We start from the raw sequence: 20,627 nt of genomic DNA, 5'->3' as shown, positions 1-20,627 counted from the left end.
ACAATGGCTTACCCCACTTAGGCTCTCCTGGGGATTTGTGATTTCTGACAACACCACAAACATTGTGCATGTATTACATGTGGGCAAATTCCAGCATGTCCCATGTTTTGCACATACAATTGAGTTGGTGTTGCCGATTTTTTTTTAAAAACGACAGGGGCGTGCAGGAGATGCTGTCGGTGGCCCGAAAAATTGCGGGTCACTTTTGACATTCAGCGCCTGCGTGCCAAAGACTGGAGCGTCAGCAAACACTCCTGAACCTGCCTTCCCATCACTTGAAGCAAGAGGTGGTAACGAGGTGGAATTCAATACTCTATATGCTTCAGAGGATGGAGGCGCAGCAAAAGGACATTCAAGCCTATACATCCACCTATGATATAGGCAAAGGAGGGGGAATGCACCTGACTCAAACGCAGTGGAGAATGATTTCCATGTTGTTCAAGGTTCTCCAACCCTTCGAACTTGCCACAAGTGAAGTCAGTTCAGACACTGCCAGCCTAAGTCAGGTCATTCCCCTCATCAGGCTTTTGCAGAAGCAGCTGGAGAAATTGAAGGAGGAGCTAAGACGGAGTGATTCCACTAAGTATGTGGGACTTGTGGATGGAGCCCTTCATTCGCTTTGCCAGGATTCAAGGGTGGTCAATCTGTTGAAATCAGAGCACTACATTTTGGCCACCGTGATCGATCCTAGGTTTAAAGCCTACTGTCACGATCCAGGTATCTGGACGCCATTATTTACCTTTCAGGTGTCTCCTAAGGCTGTCCCAGCGTCCTAGGCCCGGTTCCCAGCTGTGATGCAAGCATTCATACGTCATATCTCATCTCTGCTGTTCCGTGGATATTGTTCCTCAATGCCCGGGTGACTGGCATGGCATCACCTGCCGGCGGGGCCTCGGGCATCATCTCCATATTCCTAATGCATACAGGGTATGTGGCACTCTTTACCTACTGCAGCCGCGGCCGTCCATGCTGAATGTTGAGACGCAAGCCGGCGTTCTCTGTGTTCTCCGCCGCCATTACAGAGGAATCTCCATGTGGTCAATACAAACAGCTTTCCCTCCACAGGCCGGTATGGGCGCAGCCATCTTGGTTCCAGTCACATGATCCTGACCTCCAATCCATAGCTCTGCTGAGATCTGCATAATTAAGTCATCCAATCCCTTTACACCTAAGGGTATAAAGGGACTGAGCCTGCACCAGGAAATCGTCAGTGCTTTGGTTGTCAAACCTTGTTTCCAGTCTCTCTCTCTCTCTCCTGTAGTTATTTTGTTCCAGGTTTCCAGCTCCTGTCTCCAGTTACCACTAAGAGACCCGCACCAGCTTACCACCTTGCGGTGCAGCCTGACTCTGCAGTCTTCCATGACTACTCCAGCTTTCAGCTACAGATCCATCTGCTTCCAGCGGTCAGCTTCCAGCAGTGTTCAGCTTTCTTAAAGTGCCGGTGCTTCTCCAGCGGATACCTACATATCACATAGCCTCCAACTGTACCGATTTAGCCGGTACAGTACCGTTTTTTAACGGTCTGTACCGGTTAAAAACTTTTGTACCGATTGTACCGTTTGTTTTCTGCAGCTAGCGCTCACTGACACTCAGCCGGCGTTCCGTGGTTCCTGGATCAGTCTCTCCTCCACCTGTGCACTGAGCGATCGGCACTGACGTAATCACGCTAGCGCCAGTCCAGACGGAGAAGTTAGGAAGTACAGGGTAGGCGGCGCTGGGCGGTGAGTGCCAGGCGCCGGGGTGGTCCTGGTGCGTACCGATAGGAGGCTGCCTTCTCCTGCTGTGCTCCGCCTCATCTCCCTAACCAATGAATTTGAACTTGCCCGGCGATCCCCTGTATGCGCGCATGTGACGTCACGCAGCGCTCGCACTAGCCTGCACTCTCTCTCCTTCTGTGCCTGCCGTTGATGAGCGTTATGCACAAGTGCTCCTCCTAGGACGAATGGCCCAAACTGACACTGCATGATTGCAACTCTCTCACAGGAGGACCTGTCAATCACAAATTGTAAGTGACTTGCTGAATGTAATGCTGTAGGGGAGATATATATATATACATATATATATATATATATATATATATATATATATAATCATCCAACAGGTTTGCTTTCCTGTTATGTCCCTTATCTCACCCCCCTCGGCTTCCCTACCCTCACCCTCCCTGTTACTGCCCTCTCAGCATCCCTGCCCTCACCCCTCCTGTTACTCCCCCCTCAGCGTCCCCGCCCTCACCCAGGGGCGTCGGAATGGGGGGGGGGGGGGGCAAGGGGGCAGCTTACTCCCCCCAAACATGAGAGAGGCACCGAATCTGGAGGAGCAGGGGAGCGGCGAGTGGTCAGGTTAAATGCCGCTGCCGCACTTTACACCTCCTCCGTAGTGCAGTGACTATCCCATGGTGCTGTGGTGTACCCAGGCCCGGCTCTACGCATATGCCGACTACGCAGATGCGTAGAGCGCTGGACCTGTGTGGGCCCTCTGGCGCTGATTAAGTCACCATCACTCATTCTCCGCCGCATGCCGCCCGCTGTTCACCGCCCGCATCCTATCGCTCACCACCCACCGATCACCTCTCTCTTCCCGCCACGGTGCTCACCACCCGCCTCCCACCATGGACAGTAACAAGCAGGCTCCTCTGACAAGCACACAGAGGAGACCTGCAATGATCCGCCTCCCGAGTGACTGCTCTGTCTCCACAGCCCTCCCCTGATGCCAGGGATCAGGTGGAGGGAGACAGTGCAGCGTCTACTAACGAGGGGGAGCTGGAGCTATGATCCTACAGATAGAAGATCTGTGCAGCTCCCCTGTACAATGAGTCAGTGTGCCCCTGGTTGCTGTTATATGTGTGTGTGTGTGTGTGTGTGTGTGTGTGTGTGTGTGTCCTTTATGCAATCTATGTAGCGTGTATAAGCGACTCTTCTGTGGTGTAACGTGTATAAGAGGCTCTTCTCTGGTGTAACGTGTATGTATAATCAGCTCTACTGTGCTGTAATGTGTATAAGCGGCTCTTCTGTGGTATGGTCTAAGGTGGCCATGAGCTAGGGACGCCAAACTGAGATTCTAGCTTGCCCCCCCAACCAAAAAAATTTCTGACGCCCCTGGTCTTACTGTAACTCCCCCCTCAGCATCCCTCCCCTCACCCTCACTGTGAGGGCTGTTTCACATGCAGCATTTTTGTCCGGATGGCAAAAAGACTGACTGACTAACTTTGTCTGGCTTTTTGTCATCCGGCAGAGTCGTGTGTGTGTGTGTGTGTGTGTGTGTGTGTGTGTGTGTGTGTGTGTGTGTGTGTGTGTGTGTGTGTGTGTAAGCTCCCCTTCACACACACGGTTCACTACATACAAGGACGGCACGGCAGCCGGACTTTTCAGTGGATATTTCCAGCTGCAACCCGGCAGCCGTGCCGTGTGAAAGCACCCTACACATTATTAATTACAATTCCGGCATGAAAAAAAAACTATCCGTATTTTTCCCGGCCGGCAAAAGCCGCCGTGTGTGTAATAGCTCTAACTCCCCCCTCAGCATCCCTAACCTCGCCCTCCTGTAACTCCCCCTCATTGGGGTCGATTCTATTCGGCAACTTAAGAATAGCGCCGGGAATTAGCTCCCGACGCTATTCAATTCAGCGCCAGTTAAGTCGGCGATGTCCCGTTCTCGCCGACTTAACAGGTAGTTTTGTCGGGAGAACGGGCATTCTCCGACTTAACTACCCGCGGCGATGCTGATTCCCGACAGAATCAGCCTCGCGCCGGCCGCGAGGCAGCACTTTTGTCGGGTTTCTTCTCTCATCCCCCGGGGATGAGAGAAGAATTCCCGACAATTGCGGGTCACTAGCAGCTGAATTGAATAGCGTCGGGAGCTAATTCCCGGCACTATTCTTAAGTTGCCGAATAGAATCGACCCCATTGTCTCCATCACTTATTCACTTTCACCATTTGTATCACTCTGACTGACCATCAATGTCCCTGTATTCCTGTCACACTATCACTAACGGTTTTGTAACAGTAATTTAAATTTATCAGCGCAGGCTGGTCCCCAGCCCCCAGTGATCGGGATTAACTTCAAATAACACTGTAACCAACCAGCCAGCATTGACTGCTCCCAGCCCCCAATGTACAAAAGGAACATAAAAAGGTGAAGGAGGCCATTTGATTTTATTCTAACTATGCAGCAGTAGTGAGTGATCACTACTATTAGCAAATAAAGCAGGTAAGAAAACATTATCCCCTGTATATATATTTAAAATCACTGTGAATAATTAGCGTGAATATTCTAATTTAATAAAAGTTTTAAAACCTTAACCAGCATTGGCACTACATATTCCTAACCATCTTGTATGGGTTTCTTCAGCGTACAGTACTACAGTTTCCTCCCACAAATCAAAAATATACTGGTAGGTTAATTGGCTCCCCACAAAATTAACCCTAGCGTGTAAGTGCTATTTCACACACTACAGTTTTGACCGGACGGCAAAAAGCCATCCATTTTTTTTCCCAGTGTGTGTGTTTTTAATTGAGTATTGTTGCTTTTCGGGGCTTTCAGACAGCATGGGGACGGCACGGCTGCCGGTTTGCAGCCAAATCTATCCACTGAAATGTCCGGCTGCTGGGCCGTGGCCGTGCCGTCCCTGAAGGCAGTGTAGTATGTGTGTGAATGGGAGTTTTCACACACAATTGCTTTTTTCTTCTGCTGCTGCACATGCGCACAGCAGTAAGCACGGCTGAAAGCCATTGTGTGTGTGAAAGGCTCTGCCAGCCGGTAAAAAAATGGACGACTTTTGTCCATCTTTTTGCCGTCCTGACTAAACCTGAGTGTGTGAAATAGCCCTAAGTGTGTATGTACAGTACATGTGATTAGGACAGACTAGATGGGCCAAGTGGTTCTGATCTCCCGTCAAATTCTTTGTTTCTATTGTTGATTTGTCTTCTTAGTAATATGGGCCCTCAAAAGATGTTCACCGATTTCTCTGTAAAGCTAGGTACACACTGGGTGATATGCCGTACAGTCGGGTGGATCAGACCGACATATCACCTTCATTGCTCACTGGGAGTCATTACGAGTTGATCGCTCGCTAGCTAGCTGTTGTTAGCAGCCGTGCAAACGCTATGCAGCCGCCCTCTGGGAGTGTATTTTAGGTTAGCAGAAGTGCGAACGAAAAAAAATTGTGCAGTTTCAGAGTAGCTCCAGACCTACTCAGCGCTTGCGATCACTTCAGACTGTTCAGTTCCTGTCTTGACGTCACAAACACGCCCTGCGATCGCCCAGCCACGCCTGCGTTTTTCCTGGCATGCCTGCATTTTTTCGATCACTCCCTGAAAATGGTCAGTTGACACCCAGAAACGCCCACTTCCTGTCAATCACTCTGCGGCCAGGAGTGCGACTGAAAAGCTTTGCTAGACCTTGTGTGAAACTACATCGGCCGTTGTGAAAGTATGTCGCACGTGCGCATTGCGCCGCATGCGAAGAAGTGCCATTTTTTGCATCATCGCTGCACAGCGAACATTTTCAGCTAGCGATCAACTCGGAATGACCCCCGATATGCATGCTTATTTAAAAACTTGTATTAGGTATCTCCAAGTTGTTACAGAATAGGTTGGACGTGTGTACACTAATTTATATATGTTGACTGCTGATTTCATGCTAATTTTAATTAGTAGCTTTTTCACCTTACTGTGAAATACCTATGTAGTTTTTGACACTGTATTTTAATATAAATGTTATACATTTTAAGAAGTCAATTATTATTATTGTGACACAGGCAGGAGTGAAACAGCGATCAATTTGGGAAGTAGATGCAGGCAGGCCAGGAAAGGCACAAATCGGCGAGCTAAAAACACAGGCAGGAGTGAAACAGCGATCAATTTGGGAAGTAGATGCAGGCAGGCCAGGAAAGGCACAAATCGGCGAGCTAAAAACACAGGCAGGAGCGAAACGGTGATCAATTCGGGAAGTAGATGCAGGCAGGCCAGGAAAGGCACAAATCTGCGAGCTAAAAACACAGGCAGGAGTGAAACGGCGATCAATTCGGGAAGTAGATGCAGGCAGGCCAGGAAAGGCACTAATCGCCGAGATAAAAACACAGGCAGGAGTGTAAAGCTGACTGATAGAGGAATTACTGCAAATTACACACAAGACAGCATTAGAATAAAGAAAGAAAGCAAATATAAAGAAATGTCTAATACCACCAAGGCCAAGGTGGCACGACGTGATAATACCTTTAAGGCTTCTTACTCTGCTAGTGGCAGGGACTTCAAAGCTTCCAGGAAAGGAGTATACTATGCATTTTGTGAGCACTGTGCTTGTAATTTCTCTATTTCTCATGGAGGAATAAATGATGTGACAGCTCACATGAGCACTGCCAAACACAAGTCACATGCAGAACTGAATAAGGGTTTAGCCTCATCAAAAGCTCTGATGAATGTCTGGGCCAAACCACAGAACCCTGCAAACGATGCTACAGTAAAAGCTGAGGTTCTTTTTCAAGGTTTTGTTTTGCAGCATAACTTGCCCTTTGCAGTGAATGACAGCTTCAGTAAGATGGTTTCCAAGATGTTCCCTGACAGTGAGATAGCAAAACGATATTCATGTGCACACACAAAGGCTACCCACTTAATTCAGTGCATTGCAAAAGAAAGTCTTAGTGAAGTAAAAAAACAGCTGACAACAGAATCCGGAGAAGCTGTAAAATGGTATGCTCTTAGCACTGATGGAGGGTCTGATAATGATGATAAATACTTCCCAATACTGATAACATATGAACATGCAGATGGGTTAATTAGGACTAGGTTTCTTGACATGCCCGCAATAAATTATGCAGATGCAAAAAACATTGCAGAAACTGTGGAGACATGTCTTTCCAATGCCGGACTTAATCTCAGCAATTGTGCAGCATTTGTATCAGACAATGCATCAGTCATGATAGGCAAGCACAGAGGTGTCCTTAAATTGCTCCAAGACAAACGTACAGGTGGAGAGATCTATGGAGTAGGCTGTGCTTGCCACCTTGCACATCTTGCTGCAAAACAGGGAGCAAAAGCTTTGTCATTTGATCCACAAGATTTTCTAGTAGATATTTTTTACCATTTTCATAAAAGTGCCAAAAGAAAGCAGTTGCTAAGAGAAGATATTTCATTTTGCAATGAAACGATAAGAAAAGTGTTAAAACATGTTTCTACTCGTTGGTTAAGCATGTCTCGTACACTTGAACGTGTCCTTGAAATTTGGGATGGACTTCGCTGCTATTTTTTGACCAACTTTGATGAAGACTCTGATGAACCCCCTTCTTCCATACGACAGAGGATGGACAAAACACAGAAAACTTTCCCGATGGCCAGGGAGAGACGACTGGTAAAGATTTTCAAGAACTCTGTCTACAAATTATATATTTTGTTTTTGCATGCAGTTATGCCCAGATTTGAAAACTTTAACAGACTGCTTCAACGTGAAGATCCAATGATCCACCGGCTACACACGGCTATGATGAAGCTTTACCTTGATTTGCTGGGATGCTTGATGCAACCTTCTGTTATTGCGGAAAACAGCAGAAACCTACTAGATATTATTGTCACTGAACATTTACAAAAGCCTGATGAAGATTTGTTTATCGGTTTCTCTGCAACTCAACTGATAAGGAAGGAAAATCTTGCTGGATCTTCAGAAGTCATCAAATTTTATTCTGAGGTGAGAGGATTTTTGGAAAAGTCACTGAACTACTTGAAACAAAAGTTCCCTCTCCTCAATGATCCTGTCTTGAAGGCTGCTGCTGTTTTTGATCCCAAAGTAAGACTGACATCCACTTATTCAATGATTGAAACATTAATACAACATTTCCCGGATATTATTCCCTCAAACAAGGTTGACCAACTTCTCATGGAGTTTACATCCTATCAGACTTCCCTGGATCTACCCATATTCTCTGAAGAGGAGAGAATTGATCAATTTTGGCATAACGTAGCAGACCTTACAGAACCAGCAACTGGGCAACCCCAATTTAAATTGCTTTCACAGTTAGCTAAATACATCCTGCTCATTCCACATAGCAATGCTTTCTGTGAAGGTATATTTAGTATGGTTAGAAAGAACACAACTGAGGTACGGAGCTCCCTTGGAAAATCGGTGGAAGGTCACTCCTCAAAAGGAGCCTATGCAGACTCTACAGGCATCAGGAACAACCTCTGTGCTGTACTGGCCTCCAAAATTAATGTATTTAAAAACACATCATGCACAATGTGGTCACCATCAGATGATCTGCTGCAAAAGGCAAAGTCAGCAACTTACACGAGTTTAATATCAAGAAAAGAAGCACGTAATTAGGATTCAAGAAAGTGTCTTCTATGTTTCTGCATTATCTGTTTTTAAGACTATGCACAGAGTTGTCAGTTTATGTTAGTGTAATAAGTTCATTCTTTTCTTCATATCTGTATACTGTAATAATTAGCAGAAAATGCTTTATGATTAGGTTATATATTGTGTGCTATTTTATATTTACACTGAGTTCTGTTTCACGTACAATAAATGTTAATTTATTTAAGCCTGTTGAACTTCTTAATTATTAAAGGTAATGACTTTATAATCATGTGGAAAATGAGAGTAAGGAAATGCAACCCATGGATTGGGCAAGACACGCCCCCTCTGACACGCTCCTGGGTGTTAAAGACACGCCTCTTCTGTGTTTCAAGTGTACCTTTTTTTAGCTGTGAAATGTTGGAGGGTATGATATCAGCGGTATCCGCAAACCATCGGTACCTGCATACCATCATTTCCTATATCCTAGCTTCATTCAACTACCTGGCTGGTTCCATCCAGCATCCACTCCGTGTTTTCAACACCTGGCTGGTTCCATCCAGCATCCACAGCAGTCTTCTCAGCTACAGCGTTACCAGCTTCAAGTGCTACATCTGCTGGTGTGTTCCTTGGCTACTCACTACTACGGACGGGTCTGGTAAGGACATTCCATCACTGGGACATTAAGAACTGTACCTTATCCTATCAGTACCCTGTGGCTCTTGCCAAGCTTATAGTGATCCAGGAACGGTTTCATTTTATCTACTGCATATCTTTATTCATTTACCACTGCTGTGAATACGGAGTTCTGTTAATAAACTTTTATTGACTTTTAAATCCTGGTTGTCATGGTCACGCCTTCGGGCAATCTTCCTACACCATACTTACATGTCTAGGGATCTGATTAAACCTCCTAAGTTTAGTTTTACCTCAGCCCCTACAACTGAGGCTTCCTCCCGTCAGCTCAGGCCCTCAGTTGTGACACCTACGTTGTAGCTCTCTTTCCAGCAGACACAAGTCTGCAGAGGTGCAAAGACCTACTGGTGAGAAAATTGTCAACTCAAGCAGAACGTGACATGTCAACAGCTCCTCCTTCATTTTCTCCCACAACTGGGGCTGCGAGGAAAAGAATAAAATTTGAGCCCACCCGCTGGCGGTGATGCAGGGCAGTCAGGAGCAAGTGTTGATATCTGGTCCGGACTTAAGGAGCTGCCAACTATTACTGACATGTCTACTGTCACTGCAGATGATTCTGTCACCATTGAAAGAATGGTGGAGGATTATATCGGTGACCGCATCCAATTAGGCTTGTCAGACAGTCCGTATGCATACTGGCAGGAAAAAGAGGCAATTTGGAGGCCCTTGCACAAACTGGCTTTATTTTACCTAAATTTGCCCTCAATCCATCTTAATCGTGGAAAACCACGCCTACCAAAATAGTAAACCACACAGTAGTAATACCCTTTATAGCACATTATGCCACACTGTAGTGTCCCTTATACATGCCACACAGTAGTAATGCACTTTATTCACATAATGCCACACTGTAGTAGTGCCCTTATACATTATGCCACACATTAGCAGTGCCCTTATACACATAATGCCACACAGTAGTAGTGACCTTAATAGCACATTATGCCACACACTAGTACCCCTTATACATGTTACGCCACACAGTAGTAATGCACCTTATACATATAAAGGCACAAATTAGCAGTGCCCTTGTACACATTATACCACACAGTAGTGCTCTTACACACTATGCCACACTGTAGAAGTGCCCTTATGCCACACATATTCTAAACCCCCCACCCCCCACCTTCACCACCACCCATGCCTCTCAGTAAGGGAAAACAAAAGACTCCAGTGGCCCCCTCAGACCATGCTCTGTAGCCTCTGGGGAGTATGCTGTCACCTGGCAGCAGGGAGAAGGTACAGCCATATGGGAAACACTGGGGTACCCAAGTGTAGGAGGTTGCAGAGGGACCACCGCAGTACACCCACCAGGAGGCATGCTGAATGCGGCCAGTCCAAGATGGCCATTGCTGCTAGCAGGAGAGACCCCCTGCCCTGCCAAGGGGAGACCCACAGATCCCGTCCAGATGTTGGACCCCGAGTCCAGCGGCGGGCAAAGGAAGGAGGAGCAGCTGCCTTAGGGAGCAGCAGGAGAAAGGAGCCAGGAAGAGGTAGCGGCAGGTGGTAGGAGCCCATGGCTTCAGGTGTCAGAGCAGGCCCCTGGGTCCATCGGGTGCTGAGGGTCGCCTACTGCCTGCTGTAATGTATATTAGTTGCGATGTGCCCCCTTGGTGCCCCCTCAAATCTGGAACACCCCCCCCCCCCTTCCTAGTTGCGGCCCTGTGTTGGCTATCCATAAAGCATTCTTAGCAGATGGGGGGGGGGGGGTTTAGTTATCAAAGCCTGGAGAGAGATAAAGTACCAGCCAATCAGCTCCTGTCATTTTACAAATAGAGCCTGTAAAATGATAGGTTGCTACTTTATCTCTCTCCAATCTTTGATAAATCTGACCCTGGGTGTGTGAGCGGGGGGTTAGTACAAACCTGTGCCCAGGCCTGTCTTGGGGGGTCCCGCAGTGATAACTTATAATGGAGGGAATATGGTGGTCCAGTTCACTCTAGAGATATGGCAGGCTATATTATAGCTTGGGTCAGTGGGATGGAGGGATGGGAACGTGGTTTCCAACAACTTACTGTTCATCTGTCTAGAGCAGGGATGGGGAACCTTCAGCCCTCCAGCTGTTGAACTACACATCCCAGCATGCCCTGCAACAGTTTTAGCATGGCCAAATAGCAAAACTGCAGCAAGGCATGCTGGTATGTGTAGTTCAACAACAGCTGGAGGGCCGAAGGTTCCCCAACCCCTGGTCTAGAGTAAGCCCAAGAAGCCGCTCTACCGAGGACCAAATTTCCTCTCAGAGGCCGTGACTCAGACAATGGGCCTAATACAGGTGTGGTTGGAGCCAGCATCGCTGTTGCTTCCCTGGCTGGTAACGCAGCAGAAGACATCTGGTGTAAGTAGACGCCTCTACCTATGACACCATGAGCTGCAGATCTGACCAAGAGGCCAGGAAATCATTGACGTCTGCATCAGTGGTGCGTCCAACAACACCGGACCCGCACACGTGCAATAGGGGTCAGCGCATGCACAAATTACTGAAAATGGGGGTCATTCTGAGTTGTTCGCTAGCTGCTTTCGTTCGCATGTGGCATCCCAGTCCTGAGGGATACCCCTTTTATGGAAACATAGGAAAGGGTTACAAGCTGTGGCTTGGCTGTGTCACTTGTGAACTTAATGAACTGTCTGGGATTCTGGGATTCTGCAATTGCAGCCTGGGTGCTAGGCAACCGAGGCTGTGCACGACGGAAGCAATCTGGAGGGTGTTGAGACCCAGGAGAATCTGACTGTGCCTGAGAGGAGCGCGGGGAAAAAGGCTAGAGGATTTATAGGCTGCAGAGGGGGATATGACGTCAGACGCCAGTGTGCTGAGAAAGCCTGCATCTGCCGGAGTGTTACGGAGTGCCTGAGAGATTCAAGCAGTGATCAGCGTGGTTTGAAGTAAACATTTCACATGCTGTGATTTACTGCAGCTCAGACGGAGACAGCAATAGTTCTTGTGCACAGAGGAGAAGCAGCGCTGCACGGTGAGACAACGGAGTTCGTGTGGGGTGGCCCCCTGAGTAAACAGATCATCACTACAGTCATAGGACACGTGAGCCTGGCTAAGTTAGCCACTGAGTTCTGGAATAGCCTAACGACTGGGACAGTCTCATACACTATACTAAACAGCTGCGTCCGGGTGTAAAGACTCATAATTAGCCTCTGAAGAAGAGTGAAGTAATATAAAGGCCCCTCTGCCCCTCCGTAGACTACAAGGCTGGCAGACTATATAAGAGAGAGACTCTGGTCACGAATGACTGAACACTGCCTTACAAGCTAAAGCACTGCTATCTCAGTGAAACTGACATTGATTAGACATTGAGCATTTAGAAGTGATCCTTCACACTGCGGGCACCACCTGGTAACAAATAGAGATTAACAAGACTATATCCCTCATACAGAGAGGAAATTCAGCAGACTTCCAGTTTGGGATTTCCACTTTAAATAGTGATCTGTTGGGGCTCCTCCTAGATACAGCAATTGGTGACATTTCCACTATACTTGCCAGTCCCTACATATTATATGGAAATCAAGCTTTATCAAAATGATTGCAATCCTAAAATCCTGTGCACAGATATAAAATCAACATTTGGACACTATTCAGGTTATGTGTGTTCGGGTACCCAATGCTAATGTTTATACAGTAATTAAGCATAGTTGTGATAATTGATTAGTGTCTTGTTTGAAGTCTATTTTTGAAAGGTATTAAAATCACTTAACAGGGTTGATAAAGGGTCACAGAGTTGGGCCCTGTCTAAAGGTCCAATAATCTGAGTCACTCAAGTTTAACCCTAGAGTGGTTGTACCCATTACTGATTTATGCAGATAACGGTTAGTAAGTTATATACAAGTTGTCATTACGGTGAAAGAAAGACAGTATCGGGCAACAAGTAATCATATGCAAAGTTTGTGCTTAAAGTTGTCATTGTTGTGATCCCATGTATTATACTGAGTTACGGGTTCACTACGATATGCCGGCGGTCAGGCTCCCGGCGACCAGCATACCGGCGCCGGGAGCCCGACCGCCGGCTTACAGACAGTGTGGCGAGCGCAAATGAGCCCCTTGCGGGCTCGCTGCGCTCGCCACGGGCACGGTGGTGCGCTAAGCGCGCCACACTATTTTATTCTCCCTCCAGGGGGGTCGTGGACCCCCACGAGGGAGAATAAGTGTCGGTATGCCGGCGGTCGGTATGCCGGCGGTCGGGCTCCCGGCGCCGGTATGCTGGTCGCCGGGAGCCCGATCGCCGGCATACTGAAGACCACCCCTGAGTTACTACTGTGCTAGTGTACAGACTATATCGCATGCACTGGTTCTTGAAATAAATACACCTGCATTATTAATGAACGTTGTTTTTCATATTCAAAAGTGTGTTACTCATACCTTCAGACCTCTCCGCGAAGAGAATAGGAGTATCATCGCGAAGCGGATTTCTGGCAAGCACATTGCCATAAGGGGCTAACCTGAGGATACCACACGTATGGGGCGCAGTGCGCACGCGCGACGTACTTTCACAAAAGCCGATGCAGTTTCACACAAGGTCTAGCGATGCTTTTCAGCCGCACTGCTGGCCGCAGATTGACAGGAAAGGGGCGTTTCTGGGAGGTAACTGGCCGTTTTCCGGGAGTGTGCTGAAAAACGCAGGCGTGTCAGATACAAACGCAGGCGTGCCTGGGGAAACGGGGGAGTGGCTGTCCGAACGCAGGGCGTGTTTGTGACGTCAAAACAGGAACTAAATAGTCTGAAGTGATCGCAAGGAAGGAGTAGGTCTGCAGCTACTCAGAAACTGCTTGTTAAAATTTAGACGCCGTTCTACGATCCTTTTGGTCGCACTTCTGCTAAGCTAAGATACACTCCCAGAGGGCGGCGGCTTAAGGGGGGTACACACGGAGCGATAATCTAAGCAATCTGACTAGATTGCTTAGATTTTCAGCAAGATCACTCCGTGTGTAGCCCTAACAGCGATAGCGTTGCGCAGCCCCGCGCATCGCTATCGCTGCTGCTAGATTGGCCTGCATGCAGGACAATCTAGCGGGTCGCTCACTTCACCCGCTGGGTGAAGTGAGCGGCCCCCCCGTCGACCCCCGCACGCTCAGCACAGATCGCGCTGTGCTGAGCGCCGGGAGAGATGTGTGCTGAGCGGTTCGCTCAGCACACATCTCTCCAGCATCGGGCCGTGAGTACTGGCCTTTAGCGTTTGCACTGCTGCTAAAAGCAGCTAGCGAGCGATCAACTCAGAATGAGGGCCATTGTTACTTTGTGCCTTGGACCCTTCGGGATCTGAATTAGGTCCAATATGAGCAAGTACTACAGGATTTTAAATTATTATTATGATCATTTAAGTTAATCAACAATTTATGTAACCTAATGATTTACTGGGATTCCACTGTTATCCATTGCTAAGCGTTATCTAATCTGCTGATTACAGCACTACTTCATTATCCGACTAGGCCAATACATTCAGAGGCATCTCATCCAAACCCTGAGGAAATGTCAACTCAACTGTGTAACCACGTGTGTGCTTGTGTAATTCTTTTACTATGCCACATTCATGCGTGTATGATTACGTCTGAGACACATTTTACACGCTCCTCCATGCAGCTATACCACGCAGGTAGAGGCTACAAAATGTATTTATTTACATTACACTCCTCTAATAAGGTCAGATTTTAAAAGTGGAAAGTTAAAAAAAAAAAAAAATATTCTTAGGAAAAATAAACAAAAAAAAATTTCAGCCCTCAAATTTTAGTTTACCATAGCTCAGCCAATATTTTAGAACACAGAGATTAATTTAATTTCTGCATTAATTATGATCAATATCCCTTCGGATTCATTTTAAAATATGCACCGTAGTATTCCGAATGACAATCCCTGCAACATCCAAATGTCCGCATTCTCTTTTCCTTCCTTTCCTAATGGATCTCCCCCCCCCCCCCCCCCAGTACTCCCTTGACTTTGTTTTCTCCTACCTTTGTTCTGTTGCAGATTTTAATAACCTCTTTTCCCCATTCCCGTCGGTATTCCCCATGCATCTGTCCTTAGAAACCTTATTTACTCCATCTATATCTCTTCCAGGGACGTGCGGTGAGCTAAATGGCTCGGGAGGCACTGGCTAGCACCAGAGCCAGATTTACACGCAATATATGAGCCAAAGCGTACATCTGGGCATTATACACAGGTGCAGCTGTGTAAACTCCTGGAAATTTGGTGAGTTTTGATCAGAGATGTGCGGAAATGAATGCCAGTTGAGGCACGGCCTCACCTGCCATAGACTTTTTACTCCAGAGTTTTGGCTATAAAAATGGTTAGAATAATGCAAAGAAGATATTTCAAACATATTCTTTGTATTTTTCATATACTTTATACAGTCAAAACTGGCACAAACGTTAGTATGACAGGAAAGGCTCTGCCTCACCCCACCGCACCTCACTGACCTCTTCCCACGGTAACTGACAACCGTCTTTCCCACCTACAAGGTCCTCTCTCCCGATGGGAATCAATCTCAATCGATGAAAATCAACCTTTAGTAAATATACCCCTCGGAGTTACCGTTGATTCCACCCTCTCAATTGCCCCACCACATTCAGGACATCACCCAGTCTTGACACTTTCCAGGATCACGCCCTGGAAGCCACTACAACTATCATCCACACCCTTAACTCCCGGGCGGATTACCGGAAACTACACCTCTCTGCCCTCCCCCACCTTGCCCCACTTCAGTCCAGCCACATCTTAGGTGGTGCCCCCGGCCTCCCCGAAAGAACAGTTTGAAGCGTCCGCCCAGCGCAGCCAACTTCCCAAGTAAAGAAGGCGGTCCAGGCTGCTGATGATGTGATTTGCATTGAATTATGTAATCTTGCCATTATATAGCGTGGGAGGGGGTGTATGTCATGATGATGCAATTGTTTACCCATGTTCCCTGTAGTGGCCTGCTATACCGTCACCCTCTACTGTGTCAACATGGCTGCTCCCTCCCAGAAAGTCGTTAAGTATGCCCTTAAGTACATAGACCACTATGTAATGTATAAATAAAATGGTGACTTAGGGGAAGATGTATCAAGCCTTCTCAAGAGAGGAGAAGTGGAGATGTTGCCATAGTAACCAATCAGCTGCGATTTATCCTTTCTTAAGTACAGGCAATAAAAGGATAGGCAGAAGCTGACTGGAGAAGTTGCCCATAGCAACCACTCTTTAAAAGGCTTGAAACATTTCCCCCATAGAACCCTGCAACAGATTCTCTTTAGAGTTTCAACCTACACATTACTTAATTTTCTGTTGGCATGTGCCAACTGCAGCTTTTATTACATAGATTTGCTTCCATTCTCTAGGGGAAATGTATCAAGCCCGCTAATAAATGGAGAAGTTGCCCATAGCAACACAATTGCATGTGTACAATTGTGCCTGTTGCCCTCTTTGTCTAACTAGATGCATAAGACATATAGGCGGATTGGTCATAATGGCTTCGGTCATTTTGGCATACCTCCCAAAATGTCAGGAGAAAATAAACCTCACCCCCAAATCACCCCCTATTCTATCAACCGCCCACACACTCCCCCATCTCCTCCACATTCCAAGAAGAGAGTCTCGCCCTCTAATTTATTCTTAGGTAGAGTTGGAGGGGTTTTACATTACAAACAAAACAAAAAACAAAAACACAACAGGCGTAAAATGTCAAAACAAATAAAAAAAACAACCCATACTTGCCTACCTGACCCTCTCCATGAGGGAGAAAATGCTCTGTTCCTGGACTTTCCTGGTAATATATGATTGCCATCACCTGTGGTGAGCTAGGTAATTGATAAGAAAGGTGTTTCACCACAGGTGATGGCAATCATACATTACCAGGAAAGTCCAGGAACAGAGCATTTTCTCCTCATGGAGAGGGTCAGGTAGGCAAGTATGTGTTTAAGTCATCTATGCCTAAGCATTAAACTATTACTGTCTAGTCATATATGTTTGTTTTCTGATTATATGGAATCAGTTGTATGTTTGCACCATGTTCGATTACTCAGTGGTGCCGTTTTTTGATTCTATTTTGTGATCATGGCACCACAGGTGCAACAATGATCTGTGTTCTGCGGTTGTGCGTTCCACCGCGACTTCCGGGACGGTGGAACGCAAACCGGCGTCACTTCCGGTCCGTGGACCGCAATAGACGAATAGCGGCCGCGGCGGTCTAGTGTACACAGTGAGTGGCTACAGTGCTCTATACACTGTTCAACCACGTTATGGGTGATCAGTGTGGGCAGGATTTGGACTGAGTAGAGAGAGCATTAGGCACGAGTGGGGTATTTCCGGTTTTTCGGATACTTCCGGCCGATTTACTATTTAATCCCCACCCAGTTGATTGGAGGGCTATGCAGCCACAAGCACAGCCTCCATCTGACTGAGTAAGTAACAATATTTGACTATTCTACTTTATACGGGCACCAGCACTGTATCTATATTGATCTGAATAACTTTTCTGACAGCTTTGGCTATATGGGTGTACTCTACACCTATGGCTGCATCATTGTAAGAAGATGACACACATTAAGGTATTTGTACTGTGTGTGGGGGTGATTGCCCAGATGAATGGTTTTACCCTATGTTACCACAATTGCTGGTGTATATTTATACATGTGTCCTCTCTTTGTTGATCACAGTTCAAGATACGCTGGAGTCTGTTACACTAATCCATTATCGTGGATTTAACCAGACGTTTTAGGTACGGAATTATGAGGTGTCATACCCTATCACTTAGGTGACTGGGGACACTATTGGTGTTATTTATTATCACCTCTTTGGTGGCGTTTTTTTCTTCTGCTTATCTGTTGGTGCAGGTTTTTCCAGGGACCGGTGAGGCTTGTGATCATAACTATGTATATTGTCCTTGCAGATGTACGTGTATCATATGATGACTCAAATTGAACTGATGTGTCACCTGTCTTGAGAAAGGTCCGGTTACGGACCGAAACGTCGACACGATTAAAGCTTCGGTGACGATTGATTTTACCATTGTGTATGTTTCTATCATTGCGAGAGTGCACCTCCACTTCGATGGACTTGTTTCTATGCCTAAGCATGGATATCCTTAATACCTGGACTGTTGGGGTGCCTTGAGTACCGCGTTTGGAAACCTCTGAGCTGTGTGGTTGTAATGAAATGCGACACTTCAGCACCCTCCCCTTTTGAAAAAGACCCTCCACAATTGTGTTGCCTTTGTGACGTTGTATTATCCAGTCTGGCCACATACCCTGTAACATTGGAGGGATGCCTATAATGCATGGGTCTTCAACCTGTGGCCCTGCAGCTGTTGTTGAACTACAGAACCCAGCATGCCCTGCCACAGTTTTGTTATTAAGGCATGTTAAAATTGAGGCAGGGCATGCTGGGATGTGTAGTTTCACAGCAGCTGGAGGGCCGCAGGTTGAAGACCCATGTTATAATGGAGCAAGCCGGGGCTTCTCGAATGGTATTTACTTTGCTGATAGATTGATTGGAAGTTAAGGGGGGTACACATGGAGGGATCTGTTCTTAAAATTTAAGCCACAGGTTCTCAAACTCGGTCCTCAGGACCCCACACAGCGCATGTTTTGCAGGTAACCCGGCAGGTGCACAGGTGTATTCATTACTCACTGACATTTTAAAAGGTCCACAGGTGGAGCTAATTATTTAACTCAGAGGTTCCCAAAAGCGGTCCTCAAGGCCCCCCAACAGTCCAGGATTTAGGTATATCGATGGCTCAGCACAGGTGGTTAAATCAAATTGACTTAGGTGCTAATTAAGTCACCTGTGGCCTAGCATGGATAAACTTAAAACCTGGACTGTTGGGGTGCCTTGAGGACCGCGTTTGGGAACCTCTGATTAAACTTGTGATTCTGTGAGGAGACCTGGAAAACATGCACTGTGTGGTGTCCTGAGGACCGAGTTTGAGAACCTGTGATCTAAGCAATCTGACTAGATTGCTTAGAAGTTAAGCACGGATCTCTCGTGTGCATGCCCCCCAGCGATAGCGATGCGTGGTCCTGCGCGTCGCTATCGCCGGTGCTAGATTGAGCCTGCATGCAGGCTCAATCTAACACATCGCTCATTTCACCCGCTGGGTGAAATGAGCCCCCCCCCCCCCCGCCTTTCGCTCAGCACACATCACACTGTGCTGAGTGGGGGGAGAAATGTGTGCTGAGCAGTCTGTGATAGATCACTCAGCACACATCTCCCCCGTGTGTACAGCCCTTTAGACTTGTCTTGTAGATTGCACATAACTCACAGACAAAGGTTTGTGCAAGAATGGACTGGGGTCACCCCCTGATTAATACAGGATATATATTCTCTGTATCTAATAATATATACAAGAATTATTAAACCTCTTTTAAACACACATGACCCCAGCAAGGACTGTATGACATGCTAGAAGTCTGGGGGTCCCTTCAAAAACAATTACCAATAATAATAGATTTCCAGGAGACTCTTAATTAATAAAATTGATTGTGGTGCTCTATAGAGCATTCACTGAAAGTTTGTTTGCCCCATCTAATATCTTACAGGTAAAGTAACACCTTCTGCACTTAAACACCTCTCCCGCTTGGCTCCCCAATGCCTGCAGTTATAAATAATACATTCTGACCTCAAACGCAGGGTTATCCACGCCGCTGTCTCCTTTGTCCATCTCCTGGCTCCAGGTGAGACAGTCTGGTGTGGGGACTGGGGAGTTACCTGTCCATTACCTGCAGGTATGAACCACAGCTGCCAGCTGATGCCTTATGAAGGATCCAGGCTGCTCTGTAAGTGGCTCCAGCACAAGTCAATGTTTAATAGACCAGGGAGATTTATTGTATGAGTTCACTTCTAGGAGCTGATCTGTTGAGTTTAGGGATTTGTTACTCGCTGTGATCATGGTCTCATTTTATTGCTAATTAATAACCTGGCAAGGAAGAATTGGCATGACATTACCAAATGAGTGAATTAGTTTTAGTGCCCAACTTATGAAATAGATTGTTCAGCTGCCAGGTTTCATAACTCCAGGCAGAGCTGTAAATAGGCCATTTATTACCATGGGTGATTGCAAACATTGATGCTGTCCCAGGGGGTAGTGGTGGCAGGCGCAGCACCGTCCTGTGCCTCCTCTTTGTGCCCCGGGCAGGGTACACGATATTACACTACACTACTTATGGCCCTAGCGTCAGCATTTACAACTAATCACATGCAGCATAGTTGCAAAGCATTGATATGTTTCTGTATTATACAGCGTGCAATTAAAGGAATACTTTATATTTGGTGTTTGTTTAATCTAATAACTCTGGGGTTCTTTATATAATAATAATAATAATAATAATAAATAGCCTTAAACCTAGGCTTACCATACTAGCCCTTTAAACTGGGATACTTATGATTTACTGTACACAGGTTCTATGGCTGGCTGACTTCAAGCCTGCGTTTCACCTGGAGTTAATCAGCCACAGAACCTGTGTAACTCATGAGCGTCCCAGTTTAAAGGGACAGTATGGTAGGTAAGCCTACTTAAACCTGGAGCCTCAGAGATGTACAAAAACTCGATCTGATCCGTTTCTGGGTGTGCAGAAGTGGCTGCATTCTTGGAAGCAGCTTCACTGGCCCCGGCTGCGTGATTTAGCTGGACATCCGATTCCTGAGTAACCGGAGGGATACTTACATTTCTGATGCTCACACAGTTGAT

At 46.7% G+C, this 20,627-nt stretch overlaps 1 protein-coding gene and 1 long non-coding RNA gene across 2 annotated transcripts in view; one reads left to right on the top strand and one right to left on the bottom strand.

Annotated features, from left to right (window-relative positions):
* The window catches only part of LOC134933648 (solute carrier family 23 member 1-like), a 90,655-nt gene extending 70,953 nt beyond the window's left edge, over window positions 1-19,702 (bottom strand). Inside the window, exon 1 of the mRNA XM_063929017.1 lies at window positions 19,560-19,702. Within this exon, the coding sequence (XP_063785087.1) occupies window positions 19,560-19,601 (42 nt within the window). The 5' untranslated portion in view covers window positions 19,602-19,702. The remainder of the gene's footprint in view (window positions 1-19,559) is intronic.
* On the top strand, window positions 17,425-17,947 carry LOC134935771 (uncharacterized). The gene is made up of 3 exons (XR_010180398.1): window positions 17,425-17,490; window positions 17,599-17,660; window positions 17,832-17,947. It is a non-coding gene; the product is annotated as an uncharacterized LOC134935771 (long non-coding RNA).
* Window positions 19,703-20,627: the final 925 nt, after the last annotated feature.

Source organism: Pseudophryne corroboree, chromosome 6 (assembly GCF_028390025.1).
Source record: "Pseudophryne corroboree isolate aPseCor3 chromosome 6, aPseCor3.hap2, whole genome shotgun sequence".
NCBI classification, from domain to species: Eukaryota; Metazoa; Chordata; class Amphibia; order Anura; family Myobatrachidae; genus Pseudophryne; species Pseudophryne corroboree.
This window is presented reverse-complemented; position numbering and strand designations above follow the sequence as displayed.